The sequence below is a fragment of the Peromyscus californicus genome, unplaced genomic scaffold, assembly GCF_007827085.1.
Source record: "Peromyscus californicus insignis strain IS unplaced genomic scaffold, ASM782708v3 Scaffold_4__1_contigs__length_199733344, whole genome shotgun sequence".
In the NCBI taxonomy this organism is placed as follows: domain Eukaryota; kingdom Metazoa; phylum Chordata; class Mammalia; order Rodentia; family Cricetidae; genus Peromyscus; species Peromyscus californicus.
This window is the reverse complement of record NW_026294562.1, coordinates 45,689,187-45,715,119: the sequence shown is the minus strand read 5'-3', so window position 1 is coordinate 45,715,119 and position 25,933 is coordinate 45,689,187. Positions and strand designations below refer to the sequence as shown.

At 36.0% G+C, this 25,933-nt stretch overlaps 1 protein-coding gene across 5 annotated transcripts in view; it reads right to left on the bottom strand.

The window, feature by feature from the left end:
- The window catches only part of Vps13a (vacuolar protein sorting 13 homolog A), a 216,783-nt gene that overhangs the window by 19,313 nt on the left and 171,537 nt on the right, over positions 1-25,933 (bottom strand). For 2 of the 5 annotated variants that reach the window (XM_052713819.1, XM_052713820.1), the window contains exons 60-68: positions 21,530-21,643; positions 19,833-19,978; positions 18,527-18,608; positions 17,159-17,272; positions 14,766-14,841; positions 14,523-14,686; positions 14,182-14,227; positions 13,965-14,088; positions 6,692-6,803 (exon numbers count right to left, since the gene is read on the bottom strand). In XM_052713819.1, the coding sequence (XP_052569779.1) occupies positions 6,692-6,803; positions 13,965-14,088; positions 14,182-14,227; positions 14,523-14,686; positions 14,766-14,841; positions 17,159-17,272; positions 18,527-18,608; positions 19,833-19,978; positions 21,530-21,643 (978 nt within the window). Of the gene's footprint in view, positions 1-3,476; positions 6,506-6,691; positions 6,804-13,964; positions 14,089-14,181; positions 14,228-14,522; positions 14,687-14,765; positions 14,842-17,158; positions 17,273-18,526; positions 18,609-19,832; positions 19,979-21,529; positions 21,644-22,194; positions 24,423-25,933 lie in introns of those variants that run through there. The other 3 variants (XM_052713823.1, XM_052713821.1, XM_052713824.1) reach the window with 3 other exon arrangements.

The following is a 25,933-nucleotide window of genomic DNA, read 5'->3' as shown; positions in this document are numbered from 1 at the left end:
ATTTGCTGTAAAACTGATATTGAAAGGTACACTGTAGAGAATAATTGCTAAATATTCGACACTGACTTTACCATACTGAGAGGAGATTATGGATATGAAAGTGCTTTACCACATTAAAATAAAACCATAAATTCATGAAAATCATAAATTACTCTGATATGTTCTCTAATTCAGACCTATTCTGAATCATGTACTTTATTATCTTTTGATTTAAGATTTCCTATAATGCTTTTTACTCCTTCATTCACTGAACTTAGATTAAATTCAGTGTACATGTTTTTAATTGATCATCACTTATTACAAAGGAGCAGGTGAGAATAATGAACAAAGGCATTCTTTTTACATGCTCATCATTACTTATCTAGATTAATGTCTGTTCTTGATAACATTTTGTTTAAACCTTTTGGACCTTTAATATTTGGAGGCTATGATAAATTCACTGGCAAGGAAATCTGCAACAAAAAACAGAGGCTTGAAGATGCAGCAGAAACATAGTAACAGGGTAGCTGGTTCTGACTCTCTTTCCATTAGTATAACAAAGTTTAATGTGGAATTTTACCATAGGATTTAAACTAGACAGAACAGCAACAATAACAGCAATATTCTTCAGCTTACAAGACCTTGAGACATAAATACAATGTTTTCATACTAAGTATGAAATGCCACAGTCAAGATACCTACAATGTTCCAGTTTGTACATTTCATTTCATGACCTTAAAACCGACACTCATTAAAGAAAAATATTTTTAATGATTTCAAAAAAGCTAAGTTTATTTATTTGCGTGTGTGTGTGTGTGTGTGTGTGTGTGTGTGTGTGTGTGTGTGTGTGTGTGTGTGTGTGTGTGTAGGCCAGGGTACATGTGTGGAGGTCAGAGGTATCAAACTCAGGTCATCAGGTTTGGCCGCAAGTGCCTTTACTCACTAAGCTATCTTGGCAGGCCCCAAGGCTAAAATTTAGTCTGACTAAATTGAGATTTATTTTGGCTTCTTGCTTCAAATGACTATTGAAGTTAATGTTATTCTGCATTTCTATTCATCTAATTATAATGTGAGTGCTAACTGATTTCATTTAAAGGCTCTTAGAAACTTAATCATATACGTGGTTACTATGTATACTGTAGGCAGAAGTGATATGGTTGGGCAGAGAAAGGAATATAAGGTGGGAGGAGACAGGAGCTCAGACCTTTTGGCTGAGGAAAACTGGTGAGGTGAGAAGTGGCTGTGGCTTGTTCCTTTGTCTCTTGAATCTTTCAGCCTTTATCCTTATATCTGGCTCCGGGTTTTTATTAAGACCAATTAGGATTTGTGCTACAGTAGATTTTTTTTTCATTTTGCCAGTTTTCAGTATGCTATTCAAGTACCAGAAAGAAACAACCGAGAATAAAGAATTCCCAACAGTAATTATTCAGGGAAGAGAGAATATTCCTATTTTATTCACACAAGCAAATATCATACAGAAATTTAGAATATAAAGTTAAACTATATAAAAAGGTACAGTATAACTTATAAAATAAGTTCTAAATATTGCTTTTTCATAGACTTTTCTATTGAACAGACACCATTTAAAAACTTGCTAGTTATACAGTCATAAATAAAGAAAGGAACTATTTACCTCATAAGACTTTCAAATGTGAACTCTTTTTCTATCCTTTGGGTAGGTGCAGAACAATAAAGTACTTGTCTCCAGTTCTACACTTCCAACCAAGATGACAACAGTACAAAACAACAGAGCAATTTTCAGCATTAAACTTTTCTCTGATAAAAGCAGGGCTTTTTAAAAAGCAAAACTGGAAAACCAATTAGTACTCATGGTTAAAGATGCTTGAAAACATTTCACGGTGGCAGAAAACCAGAAAGGAGCAATTATACTGCTAAGGACATATCATACTCCTAAGGGCTAAACCAAATAACAAGGAGCCCTAAGACATATCAATAAAGCTTACAGATGACTGTGTCGTTCTTAATCTTACTGTTGAAGAGATTTTAAATAAATGTAATTCTACATCTAATTTTTTTTAATTAAAATGGCAAGCTACTGCAAAAATAACCCGAACAGTTTTCTAGATAAATTCTTAATATGTCAAGAGCATCTCCATGAAATTGGAACCATAGAAATAAGCATCACAGACTGACCACAGGAAAGCTCAGTAAATTGTCTTGCAAACCAAGAGTTTGGCACTTTCTCTTTGAGAAAGGCCTTATGCTCTGCAACACCAGAAATCAAGACATTTCTCCACCTTTCCTTCCTTATGCACACAAAGTTTGATGACTGTGTTCTTCCAGCTTTTAGCTGAAGAGGTAGCTTTGTGATATTGGTCAAGGGTTAGAAAACAGTAGGTGTAAGGCAAATTCAGTGTAATGTAATAGCTGTTATTTTATAGTCACTATTTTAATCTATACATTTTCAAGAGTATTTGTAATAAAAACAACAAATTCTTTGACATTTGCTTTTTTTTCTTTCTTTTTTTTTAGGTCTAGCTATATACACCCTTGATTTTGTTTTAATGTGACTGAATGCTGGGAAGACAAATTTCCAAAGAGCTGATTACTGGCTAGCTGTCCTTTTCTGCTGTTGTAGGGCGCCCATTTTCAAAGAGCATAGGAGGTAATGGTTTATAGGAATGAAAACTTGAAAAGTGCAAAAATTAAATGCAGAAATCAAATCATGAGTTAAAAAAAAATCCTCAAAATTTAGCAAATTGGGCCGGGCGGTGGTGGCGCACGCCTTTAATCCCAGCACTCGGGAGGCAGAGCCAGGCGGATCTCTGTGAGTTCGAGGCCAGCCTGGACTACCAAGTGAGTTCCAGGAAAGGCGCAAAGCTACACAGAGAAACCCTGTCTCGAAAAACCAAAAAAAAAAAAAAAAAAAAAAAATTTAGCAAATTATCTCCTACAGTCTAATGTAAGTTCAATGTAAGCAAGGTGTTTAGTGTAAGTTATACTAAATATTCGTTATTCCTTTACTGATGAAAAGACGTAGCAGTCATAAGTGATTATGCATTTCAATGACTACTAATAGTTCACCTTTTTAGGCCATTTGATTTTTGTTGTCATTAGCACATCTAATATATTAGCCAAGTAGGACAAGAGAATTATATTTGTTTGAAATAAAAAAAATTCAGTACCCAAACATACAATAGATTTGCTTGTAAAACTCAACAGACAAAGATACCCTTTCTTCATAACATTCAGAAAAGTATGTCTAAATTTATAATTTATTATACAAATTCTATTGACCTGAATTAATTCATAATTTTAATAGGAATACGACATATGGATATGTAAGTTAGATAACAGATATGATTGTTCAATAAACTTTGCTCACTGTTTCAGAAGTGTACAAAGAAAAAAGTAATAATAAAATAATTATTAAAGATTTTATATTATACTCATAACTAATCTTCAATGACAAATCATGAATTTTTATATAAGAGATAAACTTATAATGATTCTGGAATAGAACAAATTCACACAGCTTCAAGTTATGTATGTTTATTATGAAAAGAAATTTGACAAAAATACCTTTAAGTGCTAAATACATATAAAACATTGAACGGTATTCCTGTTCTTCCTCCCACCCACTCTTTTTTCTCTTAACAATGGTAATATATTACAGTCCCCAAAATTCACATAACATTTTTATTTAAAAAAAAAAGGTGTTTTGCTAACAAATAAGCAGATGATTTAGAGTAGAGCTCATGAACATTAAAACCTCATGGAAGTCTAACTTCAGATCTCAACAACAAACTGTGGGATACAAAGCTAGGATATATAAAAGCAAATTTATAATATATGATATACTCTACACTTTGACTGACAAATACATTTTCCTGTGGGTAAATAAATTACTTTGCTCCATCATGACATTCAGAAAAGCATTTTATAAGCGAACAGTGTTTAATGTTCCTAAAAATGGACACATGGGTGTGATAACAGCTGTCACACAAACATTCCAGTGAAAAGATAAGGAGCATATGAACTTTAACAATTGGACTCTGACTAAGTCTCTTCCTCCTCATCACTACTGTTACTGTGAGTCATAATCCATTCCCTGTAGACCTGAATTTTCTGTCAGCATGGTAAAGGAAAAAGAAGCATAAAGGTTAGTTAAGTATGGAAAACTTCAGGGAAACCATGTAAAATTATGAAATGTTTAGGTGTTATAGTAATTTTAAAGCAGAGTTTTCATCTGTGATTCATTCTGTAACTGTGGATATAATACCTTATAACTTAACAGGCCTCAAAGTAACTTCCACATACACACTCATATTAGACTTGGTTCCATGTATCAATAAGGTATTCTAGGAAGATTATTCTTCTTTACACATCACCTAATTGACTACTAGGAAGTACTGAAATAATATTCTGCTTTTTAGACAGAATGGCATAAAATGAATATATTTTATATTTAACTATTATGTATATGCATGTCATTTAGCCAACAGAGATAATGTTTTTTTAGAAAAAGAGGGAAAAAAGTAGAAATATTAGAAAGCAGAAAGTAACAAGCATTTTATAAAGCATTGTCATTAAATCATTTAGGTGAAATCTAGGCAGATTACATTTCTATTTTTTCAGACAGGGTCTCATTATTCCAGGCTGACCTCAAACTTGCTATGTAGTTTAAGATGACCTTGAAATTCTGATCCTCCAGGCTCCACCTCCCAACTACTGGATTACAGGAATGCACCACCATACTGGCTTATGCATCGCTCAGGATCAAACTTAGGGGTTCTTACCTGCTATAGAAGAACTCTACCACTTTTATTCTGTATTTTATTACATTATATTTTAACAAATGTGCTAAAAATATAGCAGTTTTATTTATGAAAAGAACTATTACTACCAGAACAGCAACTTTTTACATCTGTAAACCAACAATGCTAACTATAAATATACCAAGATATCTTATAAATTTCTGTAAGTATTCAAGTTAATAATGTGCTTAACACACTTGCTGAAAAATACACAAAGCTGATAAAGATCATGAGATTTTATTTACTGAAACAGAACCTTTAGCAAAGACTGGGCTACTAAAAATAATACGCATCTTTAAATATGACGAGTAGAAATTCATGGTTTTAAATTTCAAATAAAACAATTAATTAAGTTGTGGAATAAACTTCCTTGCCACTAAAATCCAATTATCAATCATGAGAAACTTTTGGTATAATCTGTTCCTGAATAATGAGGATAGTCTATTTCTAAATTCTCCTTACTACAAATCCCTATTTTGTAGCAATTGTATTAAAATAGTTCTTGAGAAATATACCTATTTTTTAATTATGCTTTGAAAACCATTCAACTTTCAGTAAGTAAAAAGTTAGTATGTTAATTCTTTAAAAAGGGCTGGCGGCTATAGGGTGGAAACGCTTCAACTGGATTAGCCAGAGGTGACACCTACAATTTTTCTGTCTCTGAAGAATAATAGAATCTCAGTATAGAGATTGCAGAACATGTCCCAAGAAACTGCCAATTCTATTGTAATCTGCACATATTTTGGCACTTTAATAAGATTTAAAAACCAGGGTAAAAAGTTACTTTACTAATAAAATGTATAATAAAAAAATTTTAAAAGTTACTTTAAATACTGTACTGCAATGCTACAGTTACTTTTAACACACTGAACAGAAAATCCAGCAAAGACGTAAAGTACACTTAATGCAATAATATATACTCTACATGCAGTAGTAAAATAGTAAAATTTTAAAATTTTTATCCTGGTTATTTTAAATTTGAGAAGCTCCATGTTTCAACAGTTTATTACTATCATGAATATTTTCAAAACTAGAAAAATGCTAATTCTTTATTTTCAAATAAATGGCTTACTTTAGTATTCCATACCAAAACAAGTTTACAACGGGATAGCCTGGGGTATGAGTTGTTACTTCTACTATAATCTAAGTTTTAAAACGAGTTATCAAGTATCAAAGTAGTCTGCACTGACAAACCATTCCAGCCTCAGACTATTGTCTGAGACTATTGTCCCCCAATTGGATCTCCTTACTAAAAGATACTACTTGCTGTGAACTGTGCATCAAATCCCAGGAGGCTCTACACATATTAACATGACAGTCTCAAAAACGCTTAAGAACCACGATGATCTACAGTGGCAGTGTTCCTGAGTTTTGTTTTCCCTTCTTTCACGAATAAAACAGAAATGAAGATTATATTTAATATAAAAACTAGTAGTGGTATGAAAGATGGAAGAAGTACCCCAAAGAGAAAAACCTAACAAGCGAAGTATGTACTATCAAGGCTAAAGGCATACAAGGCATATTGGTTTTCAGCAGATCAAGAATACCCAAAGCAAAACCAAGAACAGTCTATGGAAAGATTAGACTGACTTACATTCCTAGCCTAAATTACCAACACAAAATATTTTCTTTATATTCAAAATACTGAAACAGCTGCAGAGTTTGTAAAAGTTTAAGGCTAAAATCTAATGTTGGCTTTCACTTGCAAAGTCATGAATTAACAGTTTTCATATCAAACTTTTTGAGGCCTGTAAAAAAGAAAGAAAAATCTTATAGTAAATAATTGTACTTTAAAATCTAAGTAAATAGAAGTATAAATAAAGCTAAATAAGACAAATAAAGCCCTAATCTATTTTTAAGGTATTGTGTAACGATTTTAAAACACCCCAAGTTGTGATATTTGATTTTAGTTTGTAGGACGTTTCTTCACTTACCTGTAACATTTGATTTCCTGTACCATCCCTTAGTCTGTAAGGTCGGATAACTCCATCTTCATTAAAGAACCGGGGCGGTCGCAGACTTTCCACTTCAGAAGTCTCTGTAGCTCTAAAATAAATAAATAAAATAAAATTCACACACACACAAAACTTAAATTTTAAAAATTATCAAAATCCTGCACTTACAGCTCAGTAAGTATCATGGAAGAAGATATGGAAAGAATGTAAGAGCCATAATATCAGAAAGTCTACTGGGAGACAGTGTCTTCTAGGGCCCCTTATTGGTTCTCCACCCAGAATGTTCAGCCTTAAAACTATATGCACACAAATCACTGAGCAAGTTGTATTTCTATCTATTTGTGCATATGTATGCATAAACATATGTCCATAACAAATGTAATCAAAGAAAAAGAGGCTATCAACTTGAGAGTAGGGGTGTGGAATAAGCTTAAGGAGGACAGCTGGGGAGGGCTGGAGGAAAGGAAGTACTGCAGTTCTATTTCAATTCAAAACATTATCAAAAACTTCTTAAAACACTGTTAAAAACAACTACTAAAGTAATCTTAATTAAAAATAATAATAAAGATAAAATAATCTTAGATAAATAGGAATACTATATAACTTCTCTATTTTAAATGTTTTTTTATGATATAATGTAAAATTCCCAGAAAAAAAAAATAGAGAACTATAAAAAAAATCAATTCCTAAGCAGGGCGGTGGTGGCGCATTCCTTTAATCCCAGCACTCGGGAGGCAGAGCCAGGCAGATTTCTATGAGTTTGAGGCCAGCCTGGTTTGCAGAGTGAGATCCAGGACAGGCACCAAAACTACAGGGAGAAACCCTGTCTCGAAAAACCAAAACCAAAATAAACAAATAAAAAAATCAATTCCTTTGGATTTTCTTTGTGATGATAATCAGATTCTGTCATTTTTAAAAAATGGGAGATATATATGTGGCCCAAAACCACATGGATGTCCAACATCATATGCCATTAAGCAAATGCAACTTCAAACTTCAATGAGATGCTACTATATACCCAATAGCTACTTAAAAAACAGGCACTGAGCACAGGTGAGGAAGTCCAGGACCAGACAAAATGGAAAAATTCTGTAAGGAAGCACACCAAAGGTCAAGGCAGAAACCCTGCTCCTTACTGGTGACAAAAATGTCTCTGCTTTGTGTGTACTGACATGAAGCAAAGAAACCCTTCCATCCTTCAGTTACTTCTGTCAGGACTATTTCATAGAACTGCAGGAAAAGAAGGCAGTGACTAAGGAATAGATGGACTTGTCTTTCCTCACTCAATGTTACTTGAAGGGAAACTATTACTCTCATGTGGAAGTATAACCCAGTTAATCTGTGGCTAGTTTCCTGCTCATATTATAACCTGAAGTATCTCTCTCACAGTTTTATAATCTGCAATTTGGCTAACTCTCCAATGGAATGAATATATTATTATATAATCACTTATAGGGGTGCGATGTCTGGGGAGGGAAAATTTAATCCAATGAGTGAGTGTCCTGTACTTTTCTCATTGCTCCTTCTTGCATTCCCACACTTCTCCAGCCTTAATCTTTTACCTGTGGTCATTCAGCCACTACCTATACCACCAAGCTCACAATGTTATGGCCATCTTCACCTAACGACCTGAGGGTAGCCAATGGGGATCAAAGGCTTTTCTGAGAAGGGAGTGAACATCTACTTTATACAAAGAACTAGAATCCTTGTAGTAGTTTTTACAGGTGTGTGTGTGTGGGGAATCCTGGGCAAAATGGAAAATGAATATTAGAAAATAATGGAGAAAAATTCAAAACACACACCATTTGTCCGGGGAAATCTGCCCACAAATACTTCTAGTGGCATATGAGTAACAGGGTTTTATTTTTTATTTTTTCCCCCTCAAGACAAGGTCTTACTGAAACTCATCTATGTAGACCAGGCCAGCCTCACTGAGAACTGCCTGCCTCTGCCTCCCAAGCACTGGGACTAAAGGTATGTGCCAACATTCCTGATCATGAATAAGTCTTAAAAAGTGAACAAAGCCTAAATATGCATCTGCTGATGAACAAGTAACCAAAGATGGTTTAAATGAAAAATGTCCCCAATAGGCTCATGCATTTGAACACTTGGTACTGGCTGCAGGGAGGGGTACTGAAGTTTAGGGATGTGGAATAGCTTGCAGGAAGTGTGTCACTAGGAGCAGTCTTTTGGAGCTTTCAGACTTGCCACATGTCCAGTTCACATTCTTTGTTTTCTCCATGTGGCTAGAAATGTGACCAGCCAACTTCCAACTCCTGTCCTCTGTTGTCATGCCCTCCCCCACCATTATAGACTGAACTGTATGACCACTGTAAACCTCTGGAACTATAATTCCATATAGAACATACATGCTCAAACAAACTCTCTAGAAGTTGCTCTTGGGTCATGGTATTTTTCATAGCAACAGAAATAAAATTAATATATGATATATTTCATTAAAATATTACTCAGCAATAAAAGGGAAGCTCACCTTTTTGCTACATCATAAATGAACTTTAAAAACATGTTAAATAAAAGCAGCCAGTCACTAGCTGGTGTGGTAGTGCACGCCTTTAATCCCAGCACTTGGAAGGCAGAGGCAGGTGGATCTCTGTAAGTTGGAGGCCAGCCAACTGGTCTACAAAGTGAGTTCCAGGACAGTTAGGGCTGTTACACAAAGAAACCCTGTCTTGGAAAAAAAAAGAAAAAAAGGAAGGAAGGAAGGAAGGAAGGAAGGAAGGAGGGAGGGAGGGAGGGAGGGAGGGAAGAAAGAAGCCAGTCACAAAAAACTGTATGATTCGATTTACGTATACTATCCAAAACAGGGAAATCAACACACAAAAAGTAAACAGTGATGGCTAATGTTAAGGGGAGATGGAAATGGTGAGTGATTGCTAACAATCAAAGAATTTCTTTTGGAGGTGATAATAATGGGAATTTGCTGGTGATGGCAGCAGCACAATACAATAAATTACTGTAATGTATACTTCAAGGTGATGGTTTTTAAAGTATGTTTCCAGAATAGTTAAGGAATTCTTACAACTCAACGATATAGGAACAATTAGCCTAGTTGAAAAAGGTTTAGAAAAGGCAGGTTTTATGTAAGTATAAAAAGAAACAGGAGGGATTTTTTTGATATCTTCACTATAGTTGTAGATATATTAATCTACAAGAATGACAAACACATGCATAATTGGCACAGTGACATACAAGTAAATTAGTAGTAGGTCAAACTAGGAAAATCTGAATTAGATCTCTGCTAATGTCCTTTTCATCTCATTATACTATAATTTTATAAACTGTTACCCTGTAGAGGATGGGAAAGGTCTATATAATGTTTGGATAGGGCTCCACAGAAGTCTAATGTCCTAATCTCCAGAATGAGCAGGTGTTCCTTTATGGCAAAGTTTACAGTGTGATTAAATCAAGGATTCTGAAATAAGGGAATAATGCAGGTGCACTCTATGTGCTACCAGAAGTGTCCTCAGGTGGAGAGGGAGCAGACATCAAAGGAGAAAGGAATATGGGGATGAAGGCAGAAAATGAAACAGGACAGCTACAAAGCCAGGAATGCCACCAATCACTGAGGTCTTCGAGAGCCAAGGCACTGTGAGAGAAAAGATCTCCCTTGACGCCAGGTTTGCAGGAATTTGTTACAGTGGCCAGAGGACCCATAGTGCAGTATGTAAAGGATCCCCCTACATTATTTCCTGCCATTGCATATAATACAATTAGCTTAATTATAAAACAACAATAATAACCACCAAAAAACAGACTACCATATGTTCAGTGATAGTATAAGTGTTGGGGGAATTTGCATTTTAATGAGATAGCAATGTAAAATATATAGTATATTAAATAGTGGTCAAAAAACTAAGATAAAAATAAAGAAGGGAAGGGAAATTCAAAGTATCTTGAGTTAAGGTACAGGTAAAATAAAAGTCTTAGTGGAAAAGCAACTTTTGAATAAAGGAAGTGAGTCTTGCTGAAGATTGGGGAAGGGAGTTCTATTCAGACAGGTGGGAATGCAAAAGTAAAGAGGAGAATGTCACCTTCAAATAAAACTCTGTCTCCCAAGTGCTGGGATTGAAAGCATGCACCCCCACTTCCCAGCTAAACTTAAACTTTTAATGATAGCTTGGGACCTTTTTACTAAATTCCAGACTCTCACACTAAATAACTTACTTTTAAAGCTCAATAAATTTACAAGACACCTTTCAATTTTGTTCATTGCTATTTTCTATGGATAAATCAGGGAAAGGTGGATTGTCTATCTACTGAGCTGCAATGAATAGTCCCAATCCAATGGTCACAGATTAAGTTAAATGAATCACATAATAGAATCTAAAGTCATGAATCTGTGAAAGGGATAGGTCAGGGAAGGTTGATAGGGATGGAGGGAGATGAGAGATAGTGGGAAAAGAGAGTAATCAGAAAATATTATATTCATGAATGAAATTATTAAAGAACTAACATAAAAATACTATCACTTATAGATATTTGTGAGGAGTATTTTTAACAGTGCTCTAGACAGTTAAAAAAATCACATTAGTTACCATTTTTATCTCTAGGTCATATATTTTTAATGGTTATAGTTAAATAATTATTTCGTTACAAAAGATAGTTATTTTCCTCTTTAAAAACAAAAAAGGAGCTGGGCGGTGGTGGCGCACGCCTTTAATCCCAGCACTCGGGAGGCAGAGCCAGGCGGATCTCTGTGAGTTCGAGGCCAGCCTGGACTACCAAGTGAGTTCCAGGAAAGGCGCAAAGCTACACAGAGAAACCCTGTCTCGAAAAACCAAAAAAAAAAAAAACCAAAAAAGGATTCTACAAGACCAGATGATTGAACTTCATGATTATGGAGAATTAATATGTTGCAGACCACAGCCAAATTATCTGTCACTGCCCACTCCTGCTTCACCTAATATCCGTATAACTATTAAAACTTTTAAAATCTATTAAGAACAAGCTACTAGTTCCTATCAATACAAAAAAAACCCCCTACAAATGTCACCAGATAGCATCTGAGGCCTATAACAGATTTCTCCACTTTACTACAACCCACTACCCAACAAATGCAACCATGTGTTTGAAAAGTGTCTTGATTTCTAACTTGCTTTTTTCTATCACTATGAGAAATTCATTAAATGGTTACCACACTGGCACATGGTATCTGGGATAGTCTGAATCAGTGGTCCTGAACCACAGTCAATCATATTGGGTTTCAGAATAAACCATTTCCTACTGAAGCGCTCTCTAGCAGGCCCTTGCAAGCATGGCAAGCATGGCAAACATTGCACCAGTAGGTTTTGACCTTTCCCCTTCTCTCCGCCTTGCTAAAAACCGTTAATTACATTCCCAAAGCTAGTCCCCAAGGTCCATTCTCTTATTTGGCCACTAACTCATTCCTGAGACTAAACACCAAGGTTTAGCCGTCAAAATTCATTATTTGGGTACACTGGCTGAGCTATCTAGTCAAGATTTACCAACTCACCCTAGCACTGACTCCCCCTTTTTTCTCCTTAAAAACCCACAAACTGCTGCTGCTGCTGCTGCTTGCTCTCTATCTTTGCCTGACCCAGAGGCAGCCTCTCCCTACTGTTTGCTCCTCCAGGGTAATGAATCTCGTTTAGGCTGAGAATTTGATGTCTGGGGGTGTCCTGTACCAACTCTGAGGGGGCCAACATCCCTAACATCTACTTTTGGAAAAATAATAAGGAAGGAAGAAAGGAAGACAGCACTTTTCCACCACCACTTTGGTTAACCTTATCTCTCTTAACATGTCTTCTTCCTTCCTTGTCTTTCAGAATTGGGGGCTAAACTCAGGGTTTTATTTGTGTTCAACAATCACTCCACATTGAGCCCCATCCCCAACTCTATCTGCTTTTCCCTTCATGGTGTATGTTTTCTTTCCTTTTGCCACTTAACATACCACACATATTTATCGGTTACTTATTTTACTCTCCTACTTAAAGTGTAAGCTGTGCCAGGCAGGACAGGAACACTGCCAGTTATGTTCAGTGCTGGTTTCTTAAATGACAAGAATACTCCCTAATTCATATTATAGAAATACACAAATATTTCTCTGTGTGTGTCTGTGTAGCCAACAGTTCATTAGTATGTCTCAATTAGTATGTCTCAATCCATTTACTTACTTTTATTTTCCTGATGCATCAAAGTTGAGAGAAATGTTAAAATATTCTATTATATAAATGTTTGGGAAGTTCTTACAATTTTATCACTTTTTGCTTTGTAAAAGTTGAGGAACTGAACTGGATCTTGTGAAGTTTTTATTATTTGCTAATTATTCTATCCTCAAAAGTGTTTTTTTCCCCTAGTTAGTCCCATCTCATTAATAAGCATATGCACTTTACAAATGACAACATTGAACTGCTTCATGGTAATTGTTTCCTTTCCAAATCATATTTTATTATTTTATACTAACTTATTTCCAATGTTGTTTCCATATAGATCAATTAGATCTATTCACTAATCAATTATTTTACCATTGATTCTTCTAACTTATTCTTCACTTTAACGTGTTTCTTCATAAATACATCCCTTAATAGTATTACTCCTTCTAAAACGGTTTACTTTGTCCTTGATCCTGGAAAATAATGAAGCTAGGTACAGAATGGTAAGGCTTTACCAATGCAGGGTAAATCTAGCATCTCTGAGAAGTCTGCATAGCTTGCTATATGTTTTGAATTCCCTTGGTTTCAGATTTCTGAGCTTCTCTGAAAACTATGGATCAATATGTTATACTTATAAAGCCAAAGCTACAGGGAGAAGAAACTGACCCCTTTTCCTATTCTAAATTACACAAAAACAGAAACAAACAATAAAAATGAATGTAACAGATTTTAAACTAAGATCATAAATAAACACACAGTAAAGACAGACTCAATGTGAACTAAGGAATGGCGTGGTTTTTTCTCTCAAAAGCAGGGAGGATTTGCTGATTTAAAACTGATACATATAGCATATTTTAATGTATTTCAGCTGAGTAAAAGCTTAGCTGGCTAACTCATTCCTGACAACAACTGCTGGGAACAGAAGACAAAGAAGAACTCTACAATGCTGAAGTCACATAATGGCACCAACTTAGAAGGAATCAAAATTAGGAAGTCTTACGCAATTTGCCATACCACAGAGTTCATAAATAAGAGCCTGAAAACCAGAAGTAGACACACATCATTGCTCAAGGCTTCAGAATGTTCCTCATCTGTCACTCACTCACAAAGAGCTTTACCTTTTGATTCCCTGAAAGGTACTGCTGGCCATGTCTATGATGCCACCCGTTGGCCTGGCCACTGCTCCAACTAAACCTTTCCCGACACCTTTGAAGAAACCTGCTGCTCCTTCCTTTTGAGCACCTATAAAAAAACAGCCAGCATAAGCAGTTGGAGCAAATGAAAGTGGAAGCAACTTGTGAGCTATGTAATAGACAAAGCAACTACAACACTTGCCTCTAATTGGTTTTGTAACAATCCCTGTAATGCCACTTACAAAACCCTGGAGGGAAAGCACAATTGAAAAGTTATATTTCTGTATGATGCTTACAAGACCATTTTGCTTCAAAAATTTTTTTCAGAGTTTTTTCTTTTTATAGATCACAATAACTAACATATTTATTTCCTAAGTATTTTATTTAAACAAAATGTTTTTGGAGATTACTTAAATATTTTATAAGCTACATTATAATGCTCAATAGCAATTTAAGTAGACTTATATGTTTACTTCTTTATTCATAAAATGTTGACTCACAAGCTATTCCCTCACATGTTCATAACCCCATGAAATTTCTTACAGAAACCAGGCCTTTTCCTCCACGAGTGATGCCTTCTCTAAGGCCAGCTGGCTGCTTATTCATTGCTTCTCTTCTCTTCTGCTGGTAGTCTTCATCCATCGTCATGGCTGCTACCCCTTTCGCCATAGCACTGGTGATTTTGGAGGCAGCACCAGCTAGCCCACCTAACAGAGAGTAACACGGTAAGGAAAGGCTCAACTGTCGTTGGTTTCTAGCAGTGCTGCTGCGCTTTCTGCTGCTTACCAACGGCTCCGCCGACCAGTGCTTTCAGTCCTAGCGCCATTCCCTCCACAAACTCTTCAGGCCCCTGGATGGCCCCCTACGGGGACAAAGAGTGGTATTAAAGGAATGAGCTCACTGATACAAGGACTGTGATAGTGACTGGAAGAACAAGGAAACTACACCAGCAAAAACTTCACATTCCGTTCTCAGGGTAATTTCAGGGTACTCAAAGTGTAAAGGGACAATAGAACTTGTTCCAGATGAAGAAAGGAGAAAAGATGTTTGCACTGCACTGTAAACTGCAAGCAGTTTATATAGTATTCTTGATAATTTTTTAGAAAAATAAAACTTAAAATTCTTACCACTTTTGATTTTTATAACACAATGTACAGAACAAAAGTTAGTTCTACTTTGTTTTTGTTATGCATTTTATAAATAAAGTGGGTAAACTCTAAATGCATTTATGGGAACTATGAAGGGATGTAGAACAAATTTTTTCTTTTCTAGTTCCTATTAAGACTGCTTTGCATAATGCTAGCTTATATGGTTATTTTTACAGTCACATACTTTTTTAAAATTTATTTATTTATTTACAGAGCTGCTCTGTCGCCACCACTTTATTTTTTTTTATTTTTTAATTTTTTTAATTTTTCTTTATTAAGAAATTTTCTACTCACTCCACATACTATCCACAGATTCCCCCTCCTCCCTCCTCCTACTCCCCAGCCCTCTTTCCCAAGCCACCCAGCATCCCCATATCCCCTAAATTGAGGTCTCCCATGGGAGTCAGCAGAGCCCAGCACACTGAGCCTAGGCAGGTCCAAGCCCCTTCCCACTGCACCAAGGCTGCGCAAGGTGTCACACTACAGGCACCAGATTCCCAGAAGCCTGCCCATGCACCAGGGACAGATCCCAATCCCCCTGCCTGGGTGCCCCCCAAACAGTTCGAGCCTCTTTCGTATCCAGAGGGCCTAGTCCAGTCCCATGGGGGCTCCACAGCCACCAGTTTACAGTTCATGGGCTTCCACTAGTGTGGCCAGTCATCTCTACATGTCCTCCCATCATGATCTTGACGTCCCTTGCCTGTAGAATCTCTCCTTTCTCTCATCAGTTGGATTCCCAGAGCTCAGCCTGGTGCCTGGCCATGGATCTCTGTATCTGCCTCCATCTGTCACTGGACAAAGGCTCTATGATGACAGTTAGGTTATTTGCTAGGCTGGTCACCAGAGTAGACAGGTCCAGGCACCCTCTGGACTACTGCCAGCAGATCGAGGTGGGGTTAACCTTGTGGATTCCTGAAGCCACCCCAGCACCATGCCTCTTCCTATTCCCATGATGTCCTCATATATCATGGTATCTTCCTCCCTGCCCTCCCACTCTGTCCCTGTTCCAGCTTGACCCGCCCATTTCCCTATGTTCGCATTTCCCACTCCTCGCCCTCTGCCACTCCCCCACACCCAGTTCACTCATATAAATCTCATTCACTTCTCCTTCACATGGTCATCCATGTGTCCCTCCTAGAGTCTTTCCCTGTTAGCTAGCCTCTCTGGAGTTGTGGGTTGCAGTCTGGCCATCCCTTCCCTCACATTTAGTATCCACTTATGAGTGAGTACATACTATGTTTGTCCTTCTGAGTCTGGGTTACCTCACTCAAGATGATATTTTCTAGTTCCATCCATTTGCCTGCAAATTTCATGATATCATTGTCTTTTACTGCCGAGAAGTACTCCATTGTGTATATGTGCCACATTTTCTTTATCCATTCTTCAGTTGAGGGGTATCTAGGTTGTTTCCAGGTTCTTGCTATTACGAATAGTGCTGATATGAACATAGTTAAGCATGTGTCCTTGTGGTAAGATTGAGCATTCCTTGGGTATATGCCCAAGAGTGGTATAACTAGGTCTTGAGGAAGACTTATTCCCAATTTTCTGAGAAACTGCCATACTGATTTCCAGAGTGGCTGTACAAGTTTGCATTCCCACCAGCAGTGGAGGAGTGTTCCCTTGCTCCACATCCTCTCCAGCGTAAGCTGTCTTCAGTGTTTGATCTCAGCCATTCTGACAGGTGTAAGGTGGTATCTCAGAGTCGTTTTGATTTGCATTTCCCTGATGGCAGTCTCATACTTTTGTGCAAAACAAAATTACCATACATGATGAGCTTCCTTTTTCTATAGTGTAAACTGTACTCATGGTTTTTATTTCAAAACAAAACTTAAAGTTAGGGATCTTAACAAAATTGTAAGTTGAAATTTTGAAGGAAAAGGTAGAAATTGCCCCTATTAAGATCAGTGTAATTTTGCGGGTCTCTCAGTATTTGTTTACATGTACAGCTCAAGTTAACAACTAAAATGTTTTATATATTAGGAAATCATACTTTATATAATTCATTATATAAAACAAAGAAAAAAATTTTACCTGGTAAGGTTCATAAAAAAATGCTTCTACGCCTTCTGAAAATTCTCTAATTAAGCCAAAGGGATTTCCCAAAACATCAAGTCCAAGAATGAGCACATACATTTGCTTAATAGCCTAAAAATGAAATACAAGTATCAATCAATATCATGAGACTACTATCGGTACACATTACTTAGTATACACACCCAGTTTTTGCTCAGGTTAACATCTTTACTACAAATTTCAAGACCCAAACCTTATCACTATTTCTTCTGCTTTCATTTTATTTTATGTGTATGGGTGGTTTGCCTGCATACATGTTGGTGTACCACATGCATGCAGTGCCCTAAGAGGTAAGAAGAAGGTGTTAGATCCCTGGGACTGGAGTTACAGAAGGCTGTGGGTTGCCATGTGGGTCCTGAGAATTAAACCACAGTCCTATGGAAGAGCAGCAAGTGTTCTCCAGTCCCCTTATCTCAATTCTTCATTTAAAAATATAATTATTAAAAATACATACTTGTGTAATATGTGTGGAAGTGAATATTGTGTGTAGGTAACTGTGGAAGGCAGAGTTCAACCTCAGGTATCATCCTGAGGAACATTATCATTCTTCTTTCAGACAGGGTCTTCTGAGACTAGACTGATGTCATGCAAACCTCAGTGATCTTGTTTCTGACCAGCAGTGCTGGGATTAAGTACATACTACAGACTTGGCATTTTCACACGGGTTCTGGGGCTCAAACTCAGGTCATCAAGCTTGCAAGGCAAGCAATTCAGTGACTGAGCCATTTTCCACAGCCTACTAAGTTTTTAAAAAACAGCTTGGCGTTACTATAAAAAGAGATAAAATGAAACTCCAGATTCTAGAGTCGAGAACACAGAAAAAGTTTTCAGTGTTCTACTACTTGTGAGTTACTACTATCAGCATTTTACAGATCTCCCAGTGTCACAAAATACAAGGCAAAAGTGGGATGCATGCCCAAAACTCGTTTAAATCTTGAGATAAAAGAATCTTTCTATAATTGAAAAGATCCACAGCAACAGGGTAGGTAGCTGACTCAATAACTCCACACTAAAAATATGATTGAGTTTCAAGAAACTAAGTATGATGAATTAACATGTTATTAAAAATCTATGTATTTCTAATCCATACTGATTCAGAAAAAAATTCTAATAATGTTTTTGTTCTAAGAACAAGGGCAAAAGATTGAAATGGTGGTGGGGCTGAAGTTCATAAGAATATATATGAGGTGGGGGGAAATCCATGATTAAAATTTTGAAACTTGCTATTTGCTTTCTTGACGAATTTATAGTACACATGTATGGACATACACAAGGTTTGACTAGCTTACATATTTCCATCCTTCTGTAAGGTAATCTCATACTAACCTGTTTTGAATAGTGTCTTATTGCTTCAGATTGCAGTTCAGAAGTTGTACGGAACTGGTAATTGAGTTCAAAAAAGGCAAGCCTGAAAAAACATATTAACAAATTATATATACACACATACACACACATATGTATGCACGGAGGAAAAGAATTAAAGAATATTAATGACTGGTTTTATTTTCTTCTGCAGATCTCTCCCCATACATTTATTGAATGTAATTTTTGGTACACTCTAGTGAAAGAAATTTTCTAATAGCCCGATAAAATCTGTAACTCATTTTCTATGGAAAAAAAAAACAAACACTGAAGACTACGACAAAGATCGCAGTCATGGGCCTGTAGAACAATTTCCCAACTTTGCCCTATAAATGCCCCAAAAGAAAATGTTTTGACAAGCTGAGGTGAATGAAGAGGCCACCTAGGAACGGCCAGATTTCTATCACTGCAGGCCTTCCTTCCTGAACTACAGCAGAGGCAGCAACTGATTCAATAACTGGAGAGCTCTTTTTGCTGAACACGAGAACAGGAAGATCCATTTCACTTTATTCTGATGCTATCAGACCTGTGTTCTTTTGTTTGACTGTTTCCTAGTTAGATTCTGAGCTGCCTCTGATTCTCATGCTGTTCTTACTAAGCAGGCAAGCTAAGACATGTTACCTGGGAAGATCATTCTTTTCTAAAGTAGTCTCTACTCAGACATGTTGAATTACTGGTCAGATACTCCATTAGTTTCCACTATAACTCACATTCAAATATAAATATGCTTTTGAGATGAGCTCTCACTATGTTGCATGTGCTCATCTTGAATTCCTGAACTCCAGTCATCTTTCCACCTTAGCCTCTCAAGTCCAGGACTATATATGTGTCACACAATGTCTAGTCTAAAAATAAATGCTTGACATACATACATTTAAGTTGATCCCTTCATTATCCATTTCATTGTATTCTGTCTAGTTACAGACTTAATGAAAAGCCTTCATCTTATGGGCTTGAAAGCCCTATCTTTTAAACATCATATCTTAAGTATCTATTTCTTTTGAGGAATCTTCATTCAGCTCAGAGTTTTAAAAGTACATAAAATTGAAAATCCTACATCTCTTCTTCTTATGGAAGTTACTTAAAAATCATTCTTAACTAAGTCATTAAGGACAGATAAAATACTTGGTATTATTTTGATTATAACCCACTTAAAAGACAGAAACCACAATTTGCCCAAAATTTTCAATATACTTTTCACATTTGCAAAATTTTTAGGTAAACATAAATGGACCATTCATCAGTTTATAGATGTAAGTATTAAACATACTTAAAAACTACATCTTGTACATCTGTAAGGGTGGCACCAATACTCTTCAGTAAAAGATTTAAAGAATGAACAGGAATTAGTCCTCCACGCTGTCCTGAATCTTTACCTTCTTCTCTACCAGAGCTCAGTGAAACACTCAAATGCAACTGCAGAGATAAAGAAATACATTGAAGCACTTTCCCCATAGTGGCAACTTTAACTTTTACAAAACAGTTTAATACTGAGTTCATTTAACCATAAATAAGATCTCAAAGTTACCTGAATTATGCCAAAACTCAGTAACTAAAAAGTTTAAGTCAAAATTCAACATAGCTCTGTTTAAAATTCAACAATTTAAGATGCCGTAATTGAATTCTACTCCTTTTTTATTTTTATGAGACAGGATCTGACTACATAGTCCAGCCTATTTGTACTTAGAATCTCTCTTGCCTGAGCATCATGAATGCTAGCTTACAAACACTATCACACTCATCTTCAACTCTATTCTCATGGCATTGTGCTGATCTCAGGAAAATGTTCACTTAATATATTTGTTAGTAAGTTAACAACCTAGATTTTGAAGTTGTTACTAATAACCACATATCTCCCAAAGTTTACAATTCAACTATTAGAATTAGGTTAGCACAATAAAGCCAGTTTAAAAGCACTTTTGTGTTGTACTGAATGTGTGTATATGTGTGTGTGTGTGTGTGTGTGTGTGTGTGTGTATGACTGTACAATAACTTTAATAAGCTATAAATAACTTGTAGAAATTACATTAGCAATTTAGATTAGTACTATCAAGATGGCTTAGTTATAGATAAAGGAGTCTGAGAACCTGAATTTAATCCTTGGAAACCACATGACTCCTACATGTTTCCAGGCTTGCAGTGACAAGTACATGTATACATGTTAAAACCAAAATCAAAATTTTGATTTGGGCTCCTGAGATAGCTCAGAAGGTAAAATTACTTGCTACATAAGCCTGATAGAGTTCAAACCCAAAACCCATGGTGGAAGGAGAAAAGGTTATCCTCTAACCTATCCACCGTGACAAAGGGAGGCCTACATTCACATACACACACAAATTAAATTAAAACTTGCAATTCATTCTGTGCTCAACTCTTTTTGTGTTGCAATGCGCATGTGTGCATGCACACATGTAAACACATGTGGGAGTCAGAAGATATTGCTCCAGTGACACTTTTTTTCCTTTTGGTTTTTTGAGACAAGGTTTCTCTGTGTAGCTTTGGCTGTCCTGAACTCACTCTGTCGACCAGGCTGGCCTTGAACTCACAGAGATCCACCTGCCTCTGCCTCCCTGAGTTCTGTGATTAAAGGTGTGTGCCATCACTGCCCAGTTACCCCTGTGATTCTTAAGTTTACTTTATGAATTAACTTAAAACTAAAACATCTACCATATATGAAACTTTGAAAATTATCATAATTTATGAAAAAAATAAAGTCAAATAACAAAAGGTCAGGGTATATAGGCCCAGGTTGTGTGATTTCAGTATTATTTCTAAATGGTAAAATATATATATATATATATATATATATATTTAAAAATGTAAAGTATCAATTCCAGTTATTTATAACTGTAAAACTATACATCTATTGTGTTGTTATAGGAGATAATTTAAATGCTAATTCCCTCAAAGAGATCAAATCAATTTGTAATTACTTAGTTTATAAAACAAACTTATGTATTTCCTTACCTTGATAGGAGATATATGAAAATATTCAAAGAGATTGATTTGAGATTGATCTACTGATGAAACTGTTTCATACTCTTGTTCAAATGTTTCTACATCTTTATGAAAATATTCAACCTATACAAGAAATATAAACACCGAAAGGACCTGTTTAATATAAGATATTTAAAGCCAATGCATCACAGATTGAAGGAAACTAACACTCAGAGTCAGCATTATTCTTAATTGGAAGTTACTGCTTTAGAAGTAACTTGTATTGTTACTGCTAGAAAGTCTGCCACAAACCACATGATAAACATACCTTTTAAGTTTCTATTAAATGCTATCTAGCTTTTTCTTCATGTGACTATAGATCCTATTTAAAAACAGCACCAATATATTCCAACAACATACTTTGTGGATATTTTCTTCTCTAAACACAGTTCTGTTAACAGTCTGTAGCACTTCAGTACCTATCTTGACGCAATTTAGAGGCTAGCAATATAAATGTAAAAAGGAAAAGGCAGTCGGGTGGTGGTGGCACACATCTTTGATCCTGGCACTTGGGAGGCAGGCAGATCTCAGTGAGTTCGAGGCCAGTTTGGTCTATAAAGTGAGTTCCAGGACAGCCAGGGCTACACAGAGAAACCCCCCCCAACCCCCCCAAAAAATAGAGAGAAGGTACTAAATAATTTTGCATGAAGTAGTAGTGGTTTTATTTTTGGTAATCACCAACACTTCTTTTTTAAATATGCACAAACCTAAGTTACTTCTATGTGATGAAAAAAAATGTTTTAAGAACTTGAAGTTACAGAAATTATGTAGTTAAAAAGAAAGTAAAAACTGAACAGATTCTAAGATATGCTGGATACCATTAAACATATTCACATAGGTAATTATAGCTGTATCAAGAGGCAAAGAGAGAAAAATGAAAAAATCAATACTCCAAATACTGCCTGAAACTCTCCCTAAATTACTGAAAAATAAAATACATATCCAGGAAAGTTGTGAACTCAGTCTAAGTACAACAGATGCAAACAGAGTTACAATAATAATAATAATAATAATAATAATAATAAAAAATGCTGGAAGATACAAGAGACAAATCTTAAAAGCAGATAGCTCATTATATAGAAGGCAGTAAGACAAATGCTGATTTTGTAAGAAGACAGTAAGGTAACAAATCCTCGGAGTGCTGTAATGTCCCACTGACCAGAACGCTGGTGTACAGCATAACTGTTTTTGGAAGTGAAGAAACTACAAAGAACATTCCAAGATAAACAAGTCTGAGACTCTGGCTAGCCAGCCTACTAGCTACAAAGAAGTAGTAATGGAAGTTTCTGAAACTGAAAGCAAGTGACCTGTCTTAGTTTTGTGTCCTGTTGCTAAGAAATACCTCAACACAAGCAATTTGAAGGGCGAAACTGATTATTCAGCTTACAATTCTAGGTTACAGCACATCACTGTGGGGAAGCCAAGACAAGAATTTGAAGCAGGTAGTCACATCCATAGACAGGCAGAGAGTTACTGCACAGAGAGAGTGGACGTGCTAGCTAACTCTGCTCACTGTTTCCTCCCTTACACAACCCAAGAACCAAAGCTGGGAATGGTGTGTCCCACAATCTGGCTGGGTCTCCTCCCATTAGCTCATGTTATCAAGACACCCTCAAACCCTAGACAGCATAGGCCAATCTAATTTAAACAATTCCTCAATTTTGAGACTCCTCTTTACAAGTGATTTTAGAGTGTGTCAAGGCGACAAATTAAATTAGCCATCATGTGATTTCAGACTTTAATTTGAATTCGAACGAAAAAGCAAAAGATCCAACGAGTATAAAATAAGCCAAACTCAGAAAGGCAAGCATTATTATGTTTTTTCTCATATACATTATCAAGATTTAATATAATTATAATCACAACTTTTAAGTATATATAATTATATATATGTATATATACATATATGTGAAAAGAGAAGGGGAATCATGAGGAGGAAAAGCCTTAAAGGAAGAACAGGAGGGGTAATAAGGAGAAAGGCAAAACATCTCGAGTTTTTTCTCATATATATAAGCAATCAATTATCTATCTGTCCATCCACACATATATATGTATATATAAAGTAATTTAGAAAGATAATATAATGCATATTTTTTCATTTCTTTTCTTACATGATTCAACCAAGTAATGCACTATATATACTTATGTCAAAAAGAAACTGCTGTACAAATATGAGGAGCTGAGTTTGATTCTCACAGAATCCAGTAAAAAGCCAAGTACAATGGAGAGTGCTTGGACTCTTAGCTCAGGGGAGGGAGATCCCTGGGGCTTGCAAATGAGTGAACTCCATATTCACTTGAGAGATGTCAAACTCTGGCATCCACACACATGTGCATAAAAACCCTGCCACATCCGTGACAGCACACACATGCGCACACACCAATATTTAACCAAAAAAGGAAGTGAACAGATCTCAAGGCAATAACCTCATCTCCTACCTTAGAGAATTACAAAGAACAAACACAAAAGCAAGGAGGAAGGGGCTATGAACTTAAGAATAATTAAAGCAACACAATAATAAAACAACAGAGTAAACAATGAAAATGAAAAACTGATTCTTTGAAAGGACGGTAGAAGGCACTTTATTTCTGGCTTTACCAAAATAAATGGCTTGTAAAGAAATACCATCAACAATTGTATTCCAATAAACTAGAAAATTCAGATGAAATGGACGATTCCTAAAAATCACAGAAAAGTGGTGAAACCGACTCAAGAAGAAAAAGACCGTTTAAAAATGATCTCTAAGAAATGAAGTGTGGGGGCTGGAGAGATGGCGGCTCTTCCAGAGGTCCTGAGTTCAATTCCCAGCAACCACATGGTGGCTCACAACTGTCTGTAATGAGATCTGGCGCCCTCTTCTGGCCTGCAGGGACACACGCAGACAGAATACTGTATAAATAATAAAATAAACCTTTGAAAAAAAAAAAAAAAGAGAGAGAGAAATGAGGTGTGATCCTAAAACTACCCGGAAGAGAAATGCTAGCACAGCTCTAGCACCACTGAATTCTAGAAAACATTTAAACATTTCAAGAGTATTAAAACTTCCCAAATGCCTCCAAAAAATAGAGAAAGAAGGGATATTTCTCAACCCATACTATAAAGCCATTACTATTCCAACCCCAAAATCCAAAACAAAAAAGGCACAAGAAAACCACAGACTATTATCTTTTATGAACATAAGTCTTTAGCAAAATACTAGGAAACCACATCTGTCTGTTTAGATGTGTAAGAACAATACCGTAAAAATATAGGTATCAAATATACTGTCAAAAACTAGGAAGAACTCTGGGTACCCTAACACTGAAAATCTTATCGTATGGATCAGAAACCAACCCACCAATGCCTGTTCTCATGGCTGTCCAACATCTCACTAGCTTCAAGGACAGCAAGTAGGGATGAAAAAGCAAAGTACGTGTATCAAAACCAAAGAAATCAAAATTACTTTTCTCAGATGATCTGATCTTACAAAAAGCAAAAAGAAGATATATAATTAGAGGCAACAAATGAACTCAGTAAGTTGCAAATGACAAGGGCAACATATCAAGAACAGTTGTGTTTCTGTATGTAACTAGCATTATAACCCCACACTGAAACTATATAATATAAGCAACTTCATGCATAATAATCCAACAAAAATAAATACCTAAGAATAAATTTAAAGTACAAAATCTATACTCTGAAAATTACAATGTATTGTTTGAAGAACTTGACAAGCTGATTTTAAATTCATGTGGAATTGCAAGGGCTCAGGTTAGCTTAAATAATCTTAAAAAAGAACAAAGTACTGGATCATACCCCCATTATAAAACTCACTGACGATGAGAACAATTGAGGCTGGCAAAAGGATAGATACAGATTTCAGGAATAAAATTATGTATTTTTCCCCCTCAAAAGAACCCAACTAGAGGAATGAGCAGTGTTCCAAGACATGCTATTGAGACAGCTGACAGCTACTTCCACAAGAACTGTGGTCTTTATGTCACACATACATAGAAATGAGACAAATGGATCAAAGACCTAGCTGTAAAAGTTTAAGCTAAAAAGACTTAGATACATGGTAAAATATTCATAACACAGGATTTGACAAATGATTTTTAGAAAGCACACTAAAAGCATGAATAATAAATAAAAGAAAAAATTTGTACTTCATTAACAATAAAAACTTCTGTGATTCAAAACACCACCCAAACTGTAGAAAACATTTGAAAATCATAAGGTTTATCAAAGACTGATTAGAATGCACAAAGAACTTTGGAAATTCAACAGCCCATTACACAACCTGGAGAGCCTGAGCAGACAACTCTCCACTAAAGATATGCACATCATTAGCACATCAACAGATTTGCAGCAGGGGGCTAGGTTGGCAAGCCTGAT